At 43.5% G+C, this 21014-nt stretch overlaps 2 protein-coding genes across 2 annotated transcripts in view; one reads left to right on the forward strand and one right to left on the reverse strand.

Moving 5' to 3' along the window:
• The window catches only part of smap2 (small ArfGAP2), a 14559-nt gene extending 7982 nt beyond the window's left edge, over positions 1-6577 (forward strand). Inside the window, exons 2-10 of the mRNA XM_056298830.1 lie at positions 2823-2956; positions 4035-4120; positions 4257-4335; positions 4494-4553; positions 4694-4751; positions 5014-5171; positions 5345-5525; positions 5685-6208; positions 6383-6577. Coding sequence (XP_056154805.1) covers positions 2823-2956; positions 4035-4120; positions 4257-4335; positions 4494-4553; positions 4694-4751; positions 5014-5171; positions 5345-5525; positions 5685-6208; positions 6383-6508 — 1406 coding nt within the window. The 3' untranslated portion in view covers positions 6509-6577. The remainder of the gene's footprint in view (positions 1-2822; positions 2957-4034; positions 4121-4256; positions 4336-4493; positions 4554-4693; positions 4752-5013; positions 5172-5344; positions 5526-5684; positions 6209-6382) is intronic.
• Positions 6578-15328: 8751 nt separating this feature from the next.
• The window catches only part of rims3 (regulating synaptic membrane exocytosis 3), a 57453-nt gene continuing 51767 nt past the window's right edge, over positions 15329-21014 (reverse strand). Inside the window, exons 4-7 of the mRNA XM_056298820.1 lie at positions 20399-20511; positions 18863-18964; positions 15884-16023; positions 15329-15689 (exon numbers count right to left, since the gene is read on the reverse strand). Of these exons, the coding sequence (XP_056154795.1) occupies positions 15477-15689; positions 15884-16023; positions 18863-18964; positions 20399-20511 (568 nt within the window). The 3' untranslated portion in view covers positions 15329-15476. The remainder of the gene's footprint in view (positions 15690-15883; positions 16024-18862; positions 18965-20398; positions 20512-21014) is intronic.

A 21014-nucleotide genomic window follows, 5' to 3' on the forward strand; every position in this document is an offset into this window, starting at 1 on the left:
ACTCATCCACCGCGATTGGCAGTAGGAAAAAGAAGCTATAGTTTGCTGCAGTGTGATTCATTCACATGCCTGCTAGTCATCCCAGGTATGACTGGGCCCACACTGCCCCTGCTGGGCCACAGAGCCTTTCCCCAGGCTTACCTGACCTCCTCTCCTCCTCTCACACTGGGGGTCTCCTCGCCAGCTGCCCGGTCATAATAACCTGCTGCAAGGTGATTAGGCCTAAACTTTATGCATGCACACGCATGCAGGAAAATCCAACAGGCGGCGATTAGCGAAGAGACTTTGAAGAAGAGAGATAAATTCAAATGTGCAAAGAAAGGAGAAAGCGGAAACCTTTGCAGACAGGCAGATTCAGACCAGAAAGAGCAGTATGGATTTTTTTTTCTTTATTTTGAGATACTTTATTGATCTCCATGGGGAAATTACGCTCTGCGTTTAACCCATCCTAGCTGTGTAGCTAGGAGCAGTGGGCAGCTGCCGTGCAGCACCCGGGGTCCAACTCCAGTTCGTCTTGCCATGCCTCAGTCAGGGGCACAGACGGGAGTACTGACCCTCACATGCATGTCTTTTTTTGATGGGGGGAGGGGAACTGGAGCACCTGGAGAAAACCAACCACAGACACAGGGAGAACATGCAAACTCCACACAGAAGATGACCTGGGATGACCCCCCCCCCCCCAGGTTCGACAACCCCGGGGTTCAAACACAGGACCCTCTTGCTGTGAAGTGACAGCGCTACCCACTGCACCACCATGCCGCCAAACATAAACCAAAACAGGATAAACAGGGAGAAAAGGGGGGGAGAAGCGATAGTAGTGAATGGGATATGAAAATGGCGGCCGGAAGAGAGAGAGGAGCATGAGAATGAAGATAAGAGAGGACAAACAAAATGATTCCAGTGAACAGGGGGCTTTCTCTCGACTGACACGTCCCTCGCTCGGTCTTTGTCGTTCATTTTCTCTCCCAGTGCCACTATTTACAGCGGTTAAGCAGGCTTTGTCGAGTAATTCTATTATTAGTCTGCAAGAGAACTAATACTGCAGCCAGACGGTCAGGATGATGGACGCCGACACAGTGTGTCTTACTGTCTCGTGATCGTCCAGTCTGTTTGACTGTACCCGTTTCTAGTTTGCTGTCTGTCCTTTTATAGTTCTTCCAGTCTGTCGGCCTGCTTTTTCTAATTATACACTTAGAACAGGGCACCTCAGAAAAACCAGAACGTGTCTTTGACCCTCAGATCACAACGCGAGTCCAAATCGAAATCTGTTATTGTCTTACGCTGCTGAGAACAATGCATTAAAAAACAATTTTTTTTATTTTACTATGTATCCAGGATGCAACTGGTTTCAAAGCCCATTATTTCAGGAGTGGCATCCAGACACGGTGTTTCCGCAGTTGCAAAAAGAGGAAGGTTTTGCATGTTTTCTGTTCCATAAATGAACTTCCTCCGTCATTTGCATAGAATGGCTCGTTTAAACATTGTGCAGAGGCCAATGAGAAAGAAAGCCGAACTCAAAGCTGTCCCTCCACCTAGTGGTGATGAGGACACACTGTATGAGCGTTCCAAAATGCACAAAGGTCAACGAGTGTGGCGTAATGGGGAGGGCTGGGGAGAGAGAAAGAGAGAGAGAGCATTTCCAGCCAACGTAAGTGGGAGGGGGGAGCCGGAAGGGAGCGAGAGAGGAGGAGAAGGGGAAAGAAGAGAGAGAGAGAAAGAGAGAGATAGAGAGAGATGGGAGAGATGTCGAGCGAGACGGGGAGAAAGCGGCGCCAAGCTTCAGCATTCTCTTTGAAGCTTGCTGTATTCTCTTAAGAGGACTGTTGCATAATTTGTGCAGAAAAATAGCCCGAGACTAATAATTTATGGTCTGCCCCGAGGTCCTTGTTTAGGCCCTATCTTGTCAGCTCTGCAGATAAAACGAGGTTGTACACAGATATAAACCCCTACATGCATAAAAACCCGTAACCAGGAATTTAGTCGAGGGGTAAACATGTCGACATATTTTGACATAAGTTAACAGTATTGCACGCAATAAGTAGTATCACACTAATGTAAGTCATAAGACAACTGAGCCAACTGTTTTCTGAGAATATATTTGGCTTTTGTTTGCAGAGAAGAGGTCATTGTTAACCTCAAATTGTATTTAGCAATGCATCCCCGAACATGTATACAGAAATGATGCAGACAAAATCCATTCAAAATGTCTCCCCGGTCAGATGCACCCACAAGCATACACAAACACTCAAACCCTTGCACAGACACATGTCTAAATAAGCAATCACCCCTGCAGGTATCCAGCCCATCTGTGTGGATGTAACATGACTGATTATTTGTGTTTGCGTGCGTTTGTGTGACCGCCTACTCGCCCCCTCTCTCCTCTCGCCTCGGTCTCGGCTATGTAGGCTAACACGTCGTATAAGCTCCTATTGCGTGTCAGGGCACCGCATGACTTGCAAGGATTAGACATGTTCCCTGCTGAATTCAAACTCATAAATGAGGTTTCATGCTCATCTATAATTGGACTAAAATTAATCAGACTCTCCCTCATTGTCAAACCCACTCACACACGTACACAGACACACTTGAATACACACACACACACACACACACACACACACACACACACACACACACACACACACACACACACACACACAATTCCTCACCACCCACCCCCAGCTTTCTCTCTCTCTCTCTCATGTCAGTAGTTGCATCTCACAATATCTCTTCTCTCTCGCTGAACTTCTCCTCCTGCCGAAGAGCCCAAGACTGTTCTCTTTCTCTCTCACTCTGCAACACTTTTGTCTCTCATCCACTAGGTCCGAGATGGGCATCCTGGAACCTGGGGATCTTCATCTGTATCCGCTGTGCGGGGATCCACCGCAATCTGGGGGTTCACATCTCCAAGGTCAAGTCAGTCAACCTGGACCAGTGGACGCAGGAACAGATTCAGGTCAGGGGTCATGATATCAGTGGATGGTTAGGGGTCAGATTTGACTCTTGAGGATGCTGGATTGTGGAGAAGAATTAGGCCCATTGAGGCCCATTGAGTCTGCTACACGCGTTATGATGAGTTTCTGCAGCACACTGGTGTGTGTGTGTATATATATATTATATGACCGGGGAGAGTAGGACTGCAGGTTAGTTCGTTCTGTGTAGTCAGAAATGTGAGAAAAATACACGCGCTTCCAAAATACAACATATATGGTTATATCAGTGCTCCTGCAAATGTCCTCTGAGTGCATACGTCCTCTGCAGAAGCCGCCGTTCTGGATTGTGTTAATCAGTGTGTCTTTGTTTTATTTCTTATTTAGGGTCCTATTAGAGAGGGGTAGACATGCGGCAGAGGTCATGAGCAGGTTATGATTCCATGATGCACAAGTCAGACCTGAGTCTCTATTGTGTGCTCTTATCTGGCTGAGCCACCAGGATGTCTCATCGGTTCCCATCCTGCATCTGTTCCCCATTAGCACAGTTGTGATTGCTGTAGCCACATCCTTTTTATATGCTGAATACTACAGCTGGTTTTACATTGATGTATTACATCCCAAAGTTTGACACCACTAACTCTACCTTCTGCTAGAAAAGATGAAATATGTATATTTATGTTTTTTTTTCTCAACAGTTTTATGTGAATGTGGAGCGATTAAGTTGCGTTAGTTTATGGTTTATTGTTTAATAGACTATACAGAAAAATAAAAATGACTTCTCTGATGAATAACCACCATCTTGTTTTGAGGCACTCACTCTATGATTGAAACAGCGAAGTTGGAAAGAGGCTTAGGAACTAAGTTATCTGAGTTTTTGACACTTTCTCATGGGCGTATTATTGCCTTTCAGCTGACCTCGTTCTGATATTGGGCTAGGAGGCTCGGCACCCAGCACCACTCCTTTGACACCCAGATAGAAGAGCTCACCTAGAGATTTGATACAGGAGGCATCATATCCTTCCATACTCTGCTTCTGCAGTGTTCCCAGTTGTGTACATTAGCTGATATCGTGCTGTGTTGCCTGTGTTTTTCTGTCCGCAGTGTGTTCAGGAGATGGGGAATGCTAAGGCCAAACGTCTCTACGAGGCTTTCTTACCTGAGTGCTTCCAGCGTCCTGAGACAGACCAGTATCCTCACCTGTGTGTGTGTGTGTGTGTGTGTGTGTGTGTGTGTGTGTGTGTGTGTGTGTGTGTGTGTGTGTGTGTGCATATGTGTGAGAGAGCGATTCAAAGCTCATGTCTGTCTCCTTGACATGCTCTGCAGATCTGCAGAGATCTTCATCAGAGACAAATACGATAAGAAAAAGTACATGGACAAGGTCATTGACATTCAGATGCTCAGGGTGAGCCCGCCCACACACAAACACATACAAGCAAAACGACCATTGGGAGCAGCAGTAGCTGAAAGTATACAAAAGCAAGTCGGTAAAATTCTTCGCCAAATAAATAAGGTTACCCATCCTAAAGAATACACACAGTTTCTTTGTTTTATTGTTTGTAGAAAGAGAAAAGCTGCGACAACATACCTAAGGAACCAGTCGTCTTTGAGAAAATGAAATTGGTAAGAATGTATCTCATGGATATTGCATGTATCTTGTTTGCAAAGTGGACAATTTTCTCATCCTTCTCTTAAGATTGTTATGGATTTTGAGTTTATTTGAAGTTGTTTCAATTGTATCAACTTGTATCTTTTAATGGCAGAAAAAAGAAGTCAGCCCAAAAACACAGTCCCAGTCTGTCACAGACCTGCTCGGGTTAGGTACGCTCTCACACACACACACACACAGATCCTCATCGTATCATACATAGTGCTACGCTGCATGTGTGGCAGACGGTTACCAGCACAGCCATTAAATCTGTTAGAACAGCCTGAGTCTAAAAACACCCTTCTATATGGGAGTCTATGGGAGCAGATGTCAGTGCAGCCACCCACACACACACATACCTATACTCTTATACACACTACCTTTTATTATATCCATGCTTCACTTTGTCTTGTATTTTTATCCACTTCCTGTTAGATGCCCCTGCCCCAAGTCCTGCGGTGTCTAATGGGGGAGGATGTCCCCCAGAGGAGAAACTGGGCCCGTCGTTGGCTAATCCAGCTCTGGCACACTCCGCCCTAGATCTATTCACCTCTCTGCCTGCTTCCTCCTCTGCCTCCTCCACCAAAACCACGGTAGGAAACTAATACACCATCTGTCCTCTGCAGATTCATGTATTCAGAGGTGCTGTATATATGTTTGTAATTTGTACGGTTGATTGTTGCACGCATTCTGCAGGCAACACGTTAACCTTCTCTCCCTCTTCTCTGACTCTCTGTATCCGTCTATGGCTCTGACTCCCAACTAGCCTGTGTCCAGCTCCATGTCTCGGAGTAGAGTGGCTGCTTCTGTCCCTGAGAATCTCAGTTTGTTCCTTGACCCAGCACCCAAAGCAGACGAGGGGACTGTCAAGAAACTGTCCAAGGACTCTATTCTCTCCCTGTATGCCTCCACGCCCTCTGTACATGCCAGCAGCATGGCCACTCATGGTGAGAACTGGAGAACTTCTGATGTTGCTTTCTGAGTCTCCTTGTCTCAGTAGGCATAGAAATAGCTACATCTAAGAGTACATGAGACATTATTATTGTGTGCTTCACTATAAACACAAAATCAAAAAGACTACTTTCTTTCTGTGATTGTGTCTTCAGCTGGTCTGTACATGAATCAAATGGGATACCCTACACATCCATATGGATCATTCCATTCCTTGGCCCAAGCGGGAGGAATGCCAGGAACTATGATGACATCACAGATGGCCATGATGGGACAGCAGCAGAGTGGCATGATGGGTGTTCAACAGAATACTATGATGGGACAACAGAATGGCATGATGGGTGCACAAGGTGTCATGGCCCAACCAAGCGGGGTTGCAGTATCACCTTACATGTCAGGGATGGCCCAAGGCATGATGGGACAGCAACAGAATGGCATGATGGGACAGCAGCAGAACAGCATGATGGGACAGCAACAAAACGGCATGATGGGACAGCAGCAGAACAGCATGATGGGACAGCAGCAGAACGGCATGATGGGACAGCAGCTGAACAGCATGATGGGACAGCAGCTGAACAGCATGATGGGACAGCAGCAGATGAGTACTTTGGCCACCCTACCTCACCAGCAGGTCTATGGCGTGCAACAGGCCCAGCAGCTACAGTGGAACATCGCCCAGGTGTGTGGGGGGGCTTGTTGGTGTGTGTGTTTGAACATTATGCACCCTTTCCACCTTTTTTGGTTTTCTTGTTTTATTATATTATTTTATATTGTATTGTATTAATGTAGTTTACATTGATAATGGTAGAGGAGCTATAATTTGGATTTTGTGTTTTTTCTTTCTGTCTCTAAGATGACTCAGCACATGGCAGGCGTGAATTTCTACGGCACCAATGGGATGATGGGATACAATGGCCAACACATAAGAGGACCAACAACTTCAAGCTCTGCCCACATGGCAGCACATGTTTGGAAATGATTCCATCATCACGGGAAGTGACGTGATGTCACTGACCAATGCTGGAGACGGGGAAATGGAGTCAATGGAATTTCTGGATTAAACTGTTTATAAGACATTCTCAATATCGAGGAAAGAAAACGAGGGGGAGAGGGTGGAGGAGGAGGTTGGAGACAGGTCTGAAGAATAAGGTTTGGAAAACTACAACTACCTCTCTTTCGCTCTCTTCTCCACCCGTCCTTCCTCTGCTCATCCACAACAATGTTTTGCAGATCTCCATGCTTGCCTTCAAAATATTCAACCACAGCCCCTCACAACGCAGGCGACAGGGTTCAGATCACAACAGCAACAGGCAAAGACCACTGGTCAGGACCACACATATCAACTTTTACCCCACCTCTGTGTGTGTGTGTGTGTGTGTGTGTGTGTGTGTGAATGACTGTAAATGGGTGTGCACTTGCTGCTTGATTTGGTTTGTACTTTTCTTACTGCTTAAGCCTGCCTATTCAATTATTTAAAAAGAAAAATGAAAAATAGAAATCCCGGTGTGTGTCGATGGGTTCTCCCCCCCCCCTCACTGTTTGACACGATAGAGCAGCTACAAAACCTGCCTAACAAGCCCGCCGAACTACAGTCAGGTTATGATAGGGCTTCTGGTGGAATAACGTCAATATCTAGTCGAGATGTAAATCCTAATCTGGATTCTGGGGAAACCAAAGATCATTAGCTTTACTATCATCGACTGTGCAGCGTTGACATGTGCTTTGTTCCATCCGTACAGCTCTTGAAGGGATCACACACTAGTGATTACCAGGCAACTCAGATTCAGTTCAGATTGACATCATGGATGTCTTCGAATTAGCGCCACAGCTGGTTAACAATCTCGTGTCAGCCCTTTTCAGTTGCACCAACTTCACTGTGCTTCTCTTTGAGAAACGGTTGACACAAGCGAATCGCGCATACGCAATGTCATGATTTAACATCACAGCTAATGCCCACAAACACCTCGAGCTAAAAAAAACAAAAACCTACCTTGTACAAGCGAAGCTTCAAATAAGGTTTTGTGAGGGAGAGAGGGGGGTGTTGGGGAGACAGGAAGTATATAGATATATATTTAAAAATCGATAATCACATCAGTTTGTTTGATTTTAGAAGTTAAGGGGCAGATCGGTCACTGTGGAGCCATTACCTCCTGACTGACTGATGCTTCCACTGGATTGCATGACAGGAATGTGTATCTCTCTATGATTGTATGTGTCGTTTTCTGTCTATGAAGATATGTGAATGTCACCGGAACGTGTATCTCTGAATGTCTCTTCGATAATGTCACTCGGTCTCTGGGTCCCAGTTGAATGTATATGTCACTGAATGTGCTGAACAGAGTCTAACGACTGCACTCGGACTCTGTGATTTTTTTTTTTTTTTTTACAGCTTCTCTTTGTCTGAATATTGCCGTGGGGTGTATTTTTGATTTTTCTCTGGCTGGGTGTCAAAACGCTGTATACACCTCCGTCCTTTGAAATCGCTTTGATTTGCTTTCACGGCTCCCGTCGGTTTTGTCGAAATGGTTTTGACTCATCTCCGTTTTACGTCACGTCGGAGCTCTTGGGTATGTTTTCGGTCATTTCGGGGTCTTCACAGTTTGGCTGCACAGCATCATGAAGCAAAAGGGATGGTGTAAGTGATAGCTCTCTCTTTCATTCACCCCGTCTGCACACACACCTCCGATATTGCACACAAGCTTTGCCAAGCCACATGTCTATTCTTATTTCTCTTTAAGCGTTTTACTTGCTTGTATCTATTCTTATCAGTATTTCGATTGTTATACTTGCATGATGCTTACAGTGTAAATAGTTTCAGCCTTCTCGTTTTCTCAACTCGTGTTAAGGTGTCACTTTGAAAGCCACGTGTAAACAGGTTAAATGAAGGACTCTCCAAAGGGTTCCCTGTTAACGTTAAGTAACCCACCGCACAGCACATGTGCCCACAACTCATTGTCTATGGGCACTTGTTTGTGTCCGACTTGGCATATTTGGTCACAGTGTAGGAAACAGCAGCCGCCTTTTCCGTTTCGAGCAATGCTACTGTCAGCGAATGTGATGCTGTTCTGTGACTGACGGGACATGTCAGACGTTTATGAATCTGCACAGAGGAGCCTTCGTCTTTACATCAGCTCCATGTAGTCAGCCCCTAGACCAGGGGTGTCAAACTCCAGGCCTCGAGGGCCGCAGTGTCTGCAGGTATTTGTTGCAACCGTGCACTACACCACCTTATTTAACTAATTAGCTCACCTCCTGGATCAAGGACGGAAAGGAACTAGTTTAATCAGGTGGTGTAGTGCATGGTTGCAACAAATACCTGCAGACACTGCGGCCCTTGAGGCCTAGAGTTTGACACCCTGCCCTAGACGGTGGTCACGGCTTAACGCTGCATCTTTAATTTGTGATCGCCTTTGTCTTTAGGTATGCTTCAATTTTTTTTTTTCCTTTATGGCTCGTATATTTTCTATGAAATTAAAGCAAATAAAAGAATGTACTTTTTTATGTACTTGTCAGTCAAGATATGTATTTTGTTCTTTATCAGATTGATATTTCTGTATATTATGTTTCTTAATGATTGAACAATATAGTTCTGCATATTTCATACGCTTTGCCCCCTTTATTTTCACGTCGACACAAATGAGTCTTACCAAATTTTGTCACCATATATGTAAAACAAAACACTTGTCTCTGTGGGAAAATAAATTAATAAATCCGTTGTTTTGATGAAATTCTATGCGTGTATTGATTTTAATGATCGTCCTCTGTGAGTCCATCACCGTGAATATACTTCGTATAAACAAAACCCATGTCACAGAAATGTAAGTGATTCAAATAAACTTTATTGACCTTGCGTCCAGATGTCAAGGGGCATGCAAATACAGGCTTCTGAATCCGATTTTTTTTCCCTTCAGTTTCTATTTTCTTACAAAACTACGTGCACCTTAAGTAATCAATTTTGCAGCGTACAAACCACAAAAATACCAGTTTTACATTATCAAATACTGCACATAGAAAACATTTACAAAGCACAGGTATAAAATTACAGCTCCCTTTTTTTGCCATAAACCACATCTTTTCATCGGGTGTTCTGCAATGCGTTGCCCTTTCAATACCCCTTGGAGGGAAGCTAAGGCCAGTTAGACAAGACAACCATTCATCTAACCAGCAATCAAATTCAAGCCGGCTCCCAAGTTAAGTGCTTTTGTAGAGGGCTTAAGTTCGACAGAGATTTGTCCAATTTTTGCATTTAAACAAACCTTCACGCGTTATAAAATTACCATTCAAGATTTAAAACTGCACTCAACATTAACTTTTATCTTCAGGCGTTGTATTCGGGGCCCAGACATCAACCTACTCTGCCTGACTTAAGACATGATGTTCAGCTGAACAGCACATGCCATCAGCTATTGATGGAGGTTCAAGATTGCCGGGTTGGATTAGATGAAAGTTTGTCTCAAGACAGGGTAAAGGAGCTACTTGTTGTGGCCTTTAGTGTCTTTAGAATGGCCCCTCGTAAACTTGTGCTATGATGAAGGACGAATACTGACAGAGATGATGATAAACAGACGTACTCAGCAGCGGATTCAGTGGGAATCCAATTCACCCAGCGGCTCATGGACTAATGAGAAACTGCATGCTGGCTGCTTGGTTCCAGTTGATGGTTGCTACATTGGCAGATACAAAGACACACGCTTTTTCTGAGGAAATCAATGGTTTTAGAAAACATAAAATAACCATCCAAAGGAAAACGTTCTTCTGTTCGCCCTTGGAAAGTATAGGGGCTGTTATAAGACACAATGCACTGCATGCTGTGGGTCGTTCAAATTCAAGTCGTCTTCGTATGTTTGATGTCAAGGACCCCAAAATGTCATTCTGGTAGCTCAACTGATACAAACCTGGTAGAGACATGTTGGTGCTGAACGCAAACCCAACATCTCAAGAATGAGAGAACTGCCAGGGGCCAAACTTCAGCACACCACCAGCAGGGGAGGCTACAGTTGATGGTTTGTACGCTCTCAAACAAGTGGAGATAAAGTTATTGCCAGAAAAAACCCCTTTGCGGAAAATGGAAGGCTAAGTCCATGCTACTTTAAGACCGACTATGACACAGGAAATTTTTTTTTTTTTCATCTGGAATTCCTGTTGCACTGTATTGAGTGCACTGATTGATTTTATCATCATCACTGCCCACTTGTCACCATTTTTAACACTATCATCATTATCATTCCATCATGACGATTAGATACAGGGAAGTCATCCGTAACCATGCGGCAAACATTTTCGGTTTTAAATTTTAAAAAGCATCAGAATTTCATCAGATTGATAGATATTTTTTCCCATTAATTTACATAAGCGCGGGACGGAGCGCTAATCATGTGTTTCGAACACATCGTGGTGATTCAAATAAATAAAAGTACATTTCACCAGATACAGTTCCTGTCTCTCTTTTTTTCAACCACAAAGCTGTTGTTTCAAACAGATAACGAGAAAAATAAGACGTATCCAGTAAAAGTGGGGTCCACCAAGGCCCCTGAAAAGTCTTCAAAGGGACAGTAACAAACAAAAGGACAAAAAGAAAAAAATTACACGCCTTTTCCGGTGTAATGATTAAGAAATACATTCATAAAACTATACATATACACATATATAACTTCAGTACAATATTTCAAGCAAAATACATTTGTCAAAACTTTCAGTTGTGTGCTACAATAGTGAAGCGACATCTCCTAAACAAGGTAAGGCCATTTGTAAACTAAGCAAGCCCTCATTTTCACGATAATCTAAACAGGCAGATATCCCGCCGCCTCTTTATCTTGCGCCACACCTCTCGAAATAGTATTCACTCTCCCTACAAAAATAAAGTACCTTTTCGACATAGCACTCCAGAGACGATTCGGTTTGACTTTAGACACACTATAAAACAGCTGAGAGGGTTTTTCGTTTTTTTTTTTTTGCGCGATCAAAATCGGCTCGAATCCGATTGGACAGGGCTGTAAACTCGCGGAGGAGTTTACAGTTCGAGCGGGAAACTAAAAGGAGCAGTTCCCCGGCCTACTGCTATGGCGACGCTTCCGTGCACGTGGACGACGCATACATTCAAACGCTGAGCTGAACTGTGACGGTTAAAACTACGCGGACGCACTGAAGAGACCTGGTTTTCTGAGCAAAATCTGCCACGACGATAGAGTCAATATCCGCTCTCTAAATGCGACTGTCAGCTTCTGTCTAACCCAACAGTAGCCAGAAGCCTCCATCGTCTTTTACCCGTCTGAAACACAAGCCAAACGTACATTCACTCCCACCTCTACATCCACCGTTGTGTGTGTGTACCGTATCGATGAATCCGACCGGGTTATTGATCTGCTTCTATTCGTCGCCGGCACATTAATCAGGGCCGCTCATTTCCACTGACTCGTATCTCGCCCTGAAACCACCTGATGGAGCGCCATGTGACGCTTTAACCGTCTCTCCGTTCTCAGCTGGGTCGCCAGTAGCGCTGCTTACTTTGTCGGAGTTAGTCCACGTCCAAAAACCAATCATGTGACGGACCTGATGCAGGATTAAACGTATCATGCTACTTTTTTTTTCTATTTCATATACCTTGAGAGCACCAGATAAGAGGAAAAAAGGGGATGGATGTTTATTTTCTAAAACCATGACCTTACTTTAAAGAGTAAAACAAAGTTGTTGTTGTTTTTGGGGTTTTTTTGTGTTTTTTTTACTATGGCCTACAACTTGAGTTTACATAGATATCTACATATTTATACATCTTCCGCTCATGTGCGTCAGATGTCTTTCTGACCTGTGACTCAACACACGTCACACAGATCAATAAATTCACCTCACTGAAAGACACGCACGCGCGTTCACACACACACACACACACTTATCTAATTTAAATAAAGGCAGTATTTAAACATAACGTTTTTTCTTTCCTGTTGGTTGCAGGAATCAAAGAAGGTGTTGGACAAATTTGGCAAACGCTGTCTTGTCCACTATGAAAAACTTCACATTAGGATGTTCATACATAAATCTGTGCACTCTCTTCCACCCTTTCAGATCATCAAACCTCAGGTAACATTATGTTGCTACTAATGTACAGCAAAGGGACATATACAATCTCATACAAGTTCCAAACATTGGAAATCACATGGAAAAATATCAATAGTCATTTTATAGAGTTTACCAAGGACTTAACATTCAGCATTGAACAGGGATTATTTTTTTGCTCTAAGTAATACACTCATAGAGATTTCATTAAAGTTTCTGTTGAATAAATAGTTTCATTTTTATCTCCATTTAACCTCTTTCCACTTTCAACCAAGCTATGTTTTTGTCTCCTAGCAACCACAAAAGGCGCACATTGAAGAGAGCGTGTGCAAATACCAATAATATAAGTCAATATATTTACATCATGCCAGCTGTCCACAAAAATAGTTAAATACAAGTCAATAAGGTACATAAAATTACTTCATACACTTGACCATACAATTACAGATCCAGCAAAAAAAACAAAAACAAATTTGCTCCAAAACTTAAAGGAGATAAGACCAGAGACCACCATGGATCTAATGGGGTGGGGGGTTACACATGACGGACATGGAGGGAAGTGTTTTGTGATACTTGCTTTGGAAGTGGAACAAGCCAAAGGGAAATTTTAAAATGACCATCATCCCCTTCCCAAAATTGGAAAATGAAAGAGATCCCTTGATCCAAAATGGGAAGAGCACTGAAAAGGGAATTTTGCTGGTCTGAGGAGCTGAGAAGGCAAAGTGCCTCGGGTTCCCTTTTTGCAGAAGTTATGAAGGTCTAGGTGAAATAACACAGCTGAAAGAACATCTTATCAATCACTTGAACACGTAACGGTGGTAAGACAAAATGTAAGCTTCTAAACATACACGAGGGTTTAACAGCCTGTAGCTGACTGTGACCCGTTTAATGGTGTAACCAAACCGTGTTTGTCGGAGTGGACCATCGCTGAAACTCAACACACATTTAGGAGACATTTCCATGCTGGCATTCAGTAACATAATCTTAGGTCACACACGGTGCAGAATGACCCACATCAGCACATACATGAACAACCTGCCAACGCGGCAGGTTTTGCACATAAAGCAAAATTCATATTCTACGGTAAAGTGCCATTTTTGACAAAAAGACGGGTTAATGTAAAGCCTATATAAGAGTGCTGGAGGATGCTTTAGGACAGGCATGGTACAGTGACCCACAATGCCTCTTGGACCTGAAACAACTAAAACCCCTTAGCAGGCAAGAAATCCTCCTGCCAACAAAATAACAGACATTAACAGTGTCCCTGTACACCATTATGTCAGACATCAACAAGGAAAATAGAGATCCATCTGGCGTAAAATAGATGTTTACAGCATCTGTCTGGGTGAGGTTTAGCTACTGACAGGAAGGAGTGACTTAAGTGAAAGTGAAAGGCTAGAGATGTTACCGGTGTGCGTATTTGCCTGAACTCATGTTTCTATATGTAATCTGTCCAGAACGGGAGAGAAATAGAGACACAACGTCCAATGTGAATCAGCAAGAGTATGTTTAAAAAAAAGAAAGAAAAAAAAAAAGACGACATCAAAACCGGGAAATGAAGAGGAAGTTCAAGAGTCCAGGTGCTGGTGTGCAGTTTAAGACTGTGGCACCTCCTCCATGTGGGACAAAAGAGGCCCGGAGTGGAGCCGGGACACAATTCCCAGTGCACCTTGGTGCCGAGTGCCAAATGGTATTGTAGTCCATTATGGTAAGGTGAAGGCGGGATCGGGATTTCGTTCACCAGCACGGTCACTCTTGTTTACGACAATGCAGCTTTTCAAAATGGGTTGCTGGTTGACCTGGTCTAATTATTCTCCTCTTCTAACTGATGATGATGGTACTGACTTCCCTGTCACTGATGCCTCTTCCTCTTCTTCTTCCTAACTCAGTGTAGTACTATATCCTCCCGACTGATGGCAAAATAAATCAAGTTGCACTATCTTCCTATTGCACAATGAAAGGCAAACTAAGAAAAAAAAAGGTTTATGCACTTTAAAAATGTCTCTACAAGGGTGCAAGCATACATGCAGAATGCAGCCGATTCATACATGAACACAAATAACTACATTAACTTTTTATACATCTATATAGAAACTTTGCCCTGCGAAAATTATAGATAAGCGGTGTTGCTACCTCACATAATAGCCATTATGTGAACATCCAAGCCTGCCGCTCAGGTATGTTTATGTGTTTGTCCTACCATTCTCAGCTCGCGTGTAGAGTGTGTCCTCTTTTTTTTTTTGCATTACATCTAAGTCAGTGACTCTGCTACATATCTATACTTTATATTATATACTAGCTTGACTACTACTTAGAGTAAGAATTATAACAATAACAATTGCTTTGGTTTTAAAAAATAAAGTTTTTTTTTTCTTTAGTTTGGCATAGAGAGTTTAGAAACTGGCATTGGGATGGCCCTGGAGTGAGTCATGCCACAGAAATCTGGGATCTTGGAATGCAGAATATGGCCGGTGAATTTTTGCATTATGGAGGAATGTCAGGATGTAAGAATGAAAAATGCTACATGTTCTGGTAACTTATATTTACTTAAAGTTTTATTTGTTAACTGCTCACTTAACTAGAGGGACCAACAAGTGGATCCGTGTGTGTGTGTGTGTGTGTGTGTGTGTGTGTGTGTGTGTGTGTGTGTGTGTGTGTGTATGTATTGTGTAAAACGTATAATATAGGATATAGCAACATTTGTATGAGTGTATGCGTCAGATGCGGATGAGATGACTGTGTCCCTATATGTGTGTAACCTGTGCCTTACTGCACGGGTGCATATGCGTGGGTGTAAGCCTACCTGTCTTGCACTTCAAATACAGTCGCTGTGTATATACAGTGCGCGTGTCCGTGTCTGCGTGCCTGTCTGTGCCCGTGCACGTGGGCGTCTATGTCTAGGTGCAGGAGGGGCTGGTGGCGCTCTCAAGGGATGACTGTGAGAGGCGCCTGGTGAGGGGTCCGATGCTGGGGTCTGCCAGAGAGGAGGTAGGGAACAGCTTGTACCAGCCACTGACTGTGGCAGACAGGTCCAAGTCTTCCAGCAGGATTTGGGCCATTCCCATGAAGCACTTGTGGTCCATGCGCCCATAATCCCCCCACACTATTACCTGGAGTGGTGGAAAAGGCATTAAGAGCTTTGAGATGAACAGAGAACAACAGAAATGATAAGTGTAACTCTTTTTGGTGCCCTGGCTTATATCATCCATGCACAGATAGAAAAGAAGGAAGGGTGGATAGGAAGGAAGAATGAAAGAGAAGATGGACGGACGGATGGAGGGAATTAAAGAAACTGTAGGACTACCTGTAGGACTTTGCCCTGAGGACTTTCATCAAACAACAGAGCCTGCTGGTAGGTGGGGTCCAGAGACTTCTTCACTACTTTGGTCTTCTTCTTAGCCAAACATACTCCATTTTCTAGGACATACACTTTTACATAGGTCGCTGCAGAGAGGGCAACACAAATACAAGAGTGACCTAATATTAACATGAGGGGAAAAAAAACACCTAGATTTTCTAGAAATTTCTCAGCACCAGGAGATGTTGCTCAATTCAGGGCAAACCATGCATTTGCTTAAAGAGATGCACTTGGCGTCCGGGTGGCATGGTGGTCTATTTCATTGCCTACCAACATGGGGATCGGCGGTTCGAATCCCCGTGTTACCTCCGGCTTGGTGAGGTGTCCCTACAGACACAATTGGCCGTGCCTGTGGGTGGGAAGCCGGATGTGGGTATGTGTGCAGGTCACTGCATTAGTGCCTCCTCTGGTCAGTCGGGGTGCCTGTTTGATGGGGGGGGGGAACTGGGGGGAATAGCATGATCCTCCCACGCGCTATGTCCCCCTGGCGAAACTCCTCACTGTCAGGCGAAAAGAAGTAGCTGGTGACTCCACATGTATCGTAGGAGACATGTGGTAGTCTGCAGCCCTCCTCAGATCAACAGAGGGGGGTAGTTGGACAAGCACAATTGGGGAGAAAAAGAGGGGGGAAAAGGCCAAAAAAAAGAGATGCACCAATATCCCTTTTTCACTGCTGATTCTGAGTACAACTCAGATTTAAGCATCAGCCAATAACCAGTACCAATCCGATCCATTACTTTTGCTATAATACAGGCTTCCATGTGTCCAAAATATAGCAAATGAAGTCATTTTGCTTTTATTCATGACATACAGTGCATCTGGAAAGTATTCACACCCCTTCACTTTCTCCACATTTTGTTATGTTACAGCCTTATCCTAAAATAGATTAAATTCCTTTTTTTTCTCATCAATCTACACACAATACCTCATAATAACAAAGTGAAAAAGGTTTTGTAGAAATTTTTGCAAATTTACTAAAAATAAAAAACTGAAATATTGCATGTACATAAGTATTCACACCGTTTGCTATGACACTCAGAATTGAGCTCAGGTTCATCCTGTTTCCACTGATCATCCTTGAGATGTTTCTACATCTTGATTGGAGTCCACCCATAGTAAATTCAATTGATTGGACATGATTTGGAAAGGCACACACCTGTCTATATAAGGTCCCACTGTTGACAGTGCATGTCAGAGCAGAAACCAAGCCATGAAGTCAAAGGAATTGTGTGTGGACCTCCAAGACAGGATTGTATCGAGGCACAGATCTGGGGAAGGGTACAAAAAAATTTCTACAGCTTTGAAGGTCCCGAAGAGCACAGTGGCCCCATCATTCGTAAATGGAAGAAGTTTGGATCCACCAGGACTCTTCCTAGAGCTGGCCGCCCAGCCAAACTGAGCAATTGGGGGAGAAGGGCCTTGGTCAGGGAGGTGACCAAGAACCCGATGGTCACTCTGACAGAGCTCTAGCGTTCCTCTGTGGAGATGGGAGAACCTTCCAGAAGGACAACCATCTCTGCAGTACTCCACCAATCAGGCCTTTATGGTAGAGTGGCCAGACAGAAGCCTCTGCTCAGTAAAAGGCACATGACAGCCCGCTTGGAGTTTGCCAGAAAGCACCTTAAGGACTCTCAGACCATGTGAAACAAAATTATCTGGTCTGATGAAACCAAGATTGAACTCTTTGGCCTGAATGCCAAACGTCACATCTGGAGGAAACCAGGCACCTCTCATCACCTTGCCAATACCATCCCTACAGTGAAGCATGGTGGTGGCAGCATCATGCTGTGGGGATGTTTTTCAGCGGCAGGAACTGGGAGACTAGTCAGGATCGAGGGAAAGATGAATGGAGCAAAGTACAGAGAGATCCTTGATGAAAACCTCCTCCAGAACGCTCAGGACCTCAGACTGGGGCGAAGGTTTACCTTTCAACACGACAACGACCTTAAGCACACAGCCAAGACAACGAAGGAGTGGCTTCGGGACAAGTCTGTGAATGTCCTTGAGTGGCCCAGCCAGAGCCCAGACTTGAACCCCATTGAACATCTATGGAAAGACCTGAAAATAGCTGTGCAGCGACGCTCCCCATCTAACCTTACAGAACTCGAGAGGATCTACAGAGAAGAATGGGAGAAATACCCCAAATATAGGTGTGCCAAGCTTGTAGCTTCATACCCAAGAAGACTTGAGGCTGTAATCGCTGCCAAGGGTGCCTCAACCAAGTACTGAGTAAAGGGTGTGAATACTTATGTACATGCAATATTTCAGTTTTTTATTTTTAATAAATTTGCAAAAAATTCTACAAAAGCTTTTTCGCTTTGTCATTATGGGGTATTGTATGTAGATTGATGAGAAAAAAAGGAATTTAATCAATTTTGGAATAAGGCTGTAACATAACAAAATGTGGGGAAAGTGAAAGGGTGTGAATACTTTCCGGATGCACTGTAACTCATGGCTTTTAGAACTGGATTTTAGTCTTTGATCAAATCTCTGATACCAATACTCAATTTTCACCTGGTATTGGTCTGACATTCAAAACCAGTATCAGTGTATCCCTCCTTAAAAGTATGTAGTCTTTAAGGGAATTAGAAATACAATTTGACCTCTTCTTTTAGTGATAAATCAATCCACCAACATACCTTAGGATATAATTGAATGCACTACACCCACCCAACAAGGGGCAGACACGCCCCCAAAGACCATTGAAAGCTAGTCCAGCAGGTGGTAAGCAAGGTTTTGGTGAGTGCACATGCAGCAGATTAAGCATAACACACGAACAGTGCAGGCAGGGTTAGTTTCCGAATTTGAATAGACCACCGTTTGGTACAAAGGACCACGACCAGTGTCTGGTGGCTGATGTCAACTATGGTCAGCTATATCAGCAACAGTTTTCTGACAGACATTACTTGGGCAGTTCCAGTATACCTGGTATGTTCTTGGAGCCTGGCTTAGGGGTCAACCCCCTGGCCTGGTTCACTTCCACCTCCAGCTGCCCTCCTCGGTCCAGCACACCAACATGGACATCACCTATCGCAGGAAAAAAACAAAACTGTCACCTCTATGTGCTCACTCATTGACGGTTGACATCAGTATACTTCCCACAGCTGAGATTGATGGTGTTCACTTCACAATTTTCCTTCTCAGTTTGTTTTCTGTCTATTCTTGTTGCTAATGTCCATTATCCATGATCCAAGCCACTTATCCCAATTAGGGTCGCGGGATGCTGGAGCCTATCCCAGCAGTCATTGGGCAGCAGGCGGCCGACACCCTGCATAGGCCACCAGTCCATCACAGGGCCAACACAGTCACACCTAGGGACAATTTTGGTATGGCTGATTCACCTGACCTACATGTATTTGGACTGTGGGAGGAAACCGGAGCACCCGGAGACATGGGGAGAACATGCAAACTCCACACAGAGAACGACCCAGGATGACCCCCAAGGTTGGAAAACACCCCAGGGTTCGAATCCAAACCTTCTTGCTGTGAGGTGACTGCACTAACCACTACACCACCGTGTTGCCATTTATTAACATTCATCAGTCACGGAAAAAATTGTTGCTAGTGTGACATATTTAAAATCATCCTATTACTTACCAACTTAAGTATGACTCAAAAACAAAAACAAAAAAAGACTGTCACAGGGAAAGCATCCAGAAGTCATAATACTAATGACAAAATATCAAGGATGCATCACATGGCAACTTGGCTGATGAAAACAAATGGGGAGTATGGAAAGACCCAAGATTTGTTGCTATAAAGCTGCATTATCTGTGATAATGTTCTGGTTAAGTTCATTCTTAAGAACATTTTGCAAGAATTTTTGCCGCATACATCACTTTTAATTTTGGGCTTTGATTTGGGCGGTTCATCTTACCATAACCTCGTTTCTTATTGATATTGCAATTACCATAATGGACAGCAGAGGGAGACACATAGCTTTTAATAATTTGTTACAGCCTGGCATAGTTAAAAAAAGCTACTCTTTTCCACAAACCATGACCTTTGCATGAAAGATTCATATCTCATACAAGCATAACTACACCCTTGCTGAGCAAATACACTAGTAGTGTGCCCCACTTTAAAGCATTGCCGTGCAACTCTAACTTAGCGTTTAGTCGTTGGCTTACAGCTGTAGAGAATGCGTTTGATTTTCTGAAAGAACGCTGTCCAAAAATATCAACATGTTTACATGCCAACGATACATGTGCTGGCTAAACATTTATTCCATGAGGAAATAAAATTCTACTGCAACACAAATTTGGTTTTTCCGCCATTCCCTCAATCAAGCCCATTGTTCTTATATCTTCACCAAATGTCCACAGAGCAATGATGCATATCATCCCGTTTAGTTTTGAAATCCACTCATGTAATATACAAAAGCAACTGCATTTCTTAAACAAAGTCATACTGTGAGAGGGGTGAAGTCTGGCTATGTCGGCAAATATGTCACTCACTTACCCATGGGAGGTGTTGCCAGAGTTTGCCGGCCCACAATTTGGGCAGGGCCTAGACCATCCAAAAAGTCGCTGAACTGGCTCTCAGGCCCCAAGCGCGTGGTAGGGAAGACAAACCTGACACAGACAGAAAAGGATAATTGACAAATGGACTGACAGAAAAAAGACATGGATATTTTTGTGTGTGTGTGTGTGTGTGTATATATATATATATGAGACAGTACAAGCCTGTTTCATGCGATAAGCAATCATCAACTGTCAATACTGTTCATATATATATTCATACAAGTCATATATATTCATATATATATTCATATATATATACACACACACACGTAAATATATACATATACACATATATATACACATATGTATATATGTGTATATATGTATATATACACATATGTACATGTATATTATGTATGTAGATATGTACATATATATTATGTTTACATAGTATATGTTTATATATACATATATGTATCTATGTATACACATATGTACACACACACACACACACACACACACACACACACACACACACACACACACACACACACACACACACACACACACACACACACACATATTTAATCCAGTGAGTGACTCAAGTAAAATCT

Source organism: Lampris incognitus, chromosome 18, assembly GCF_029633865.1.
Source record: "Lampris incognitus isolate fLamInc1 chromosome 18, fLamInc1.hap2, whole genome shotgun sequence".
Taxonomy (NCBI): domain Eukaryota; kingdom Metazoa; phylum Chordata; class Actinopteri; order Lampriformes; family Lampridae; genus Lampris; species Lampris incognitus.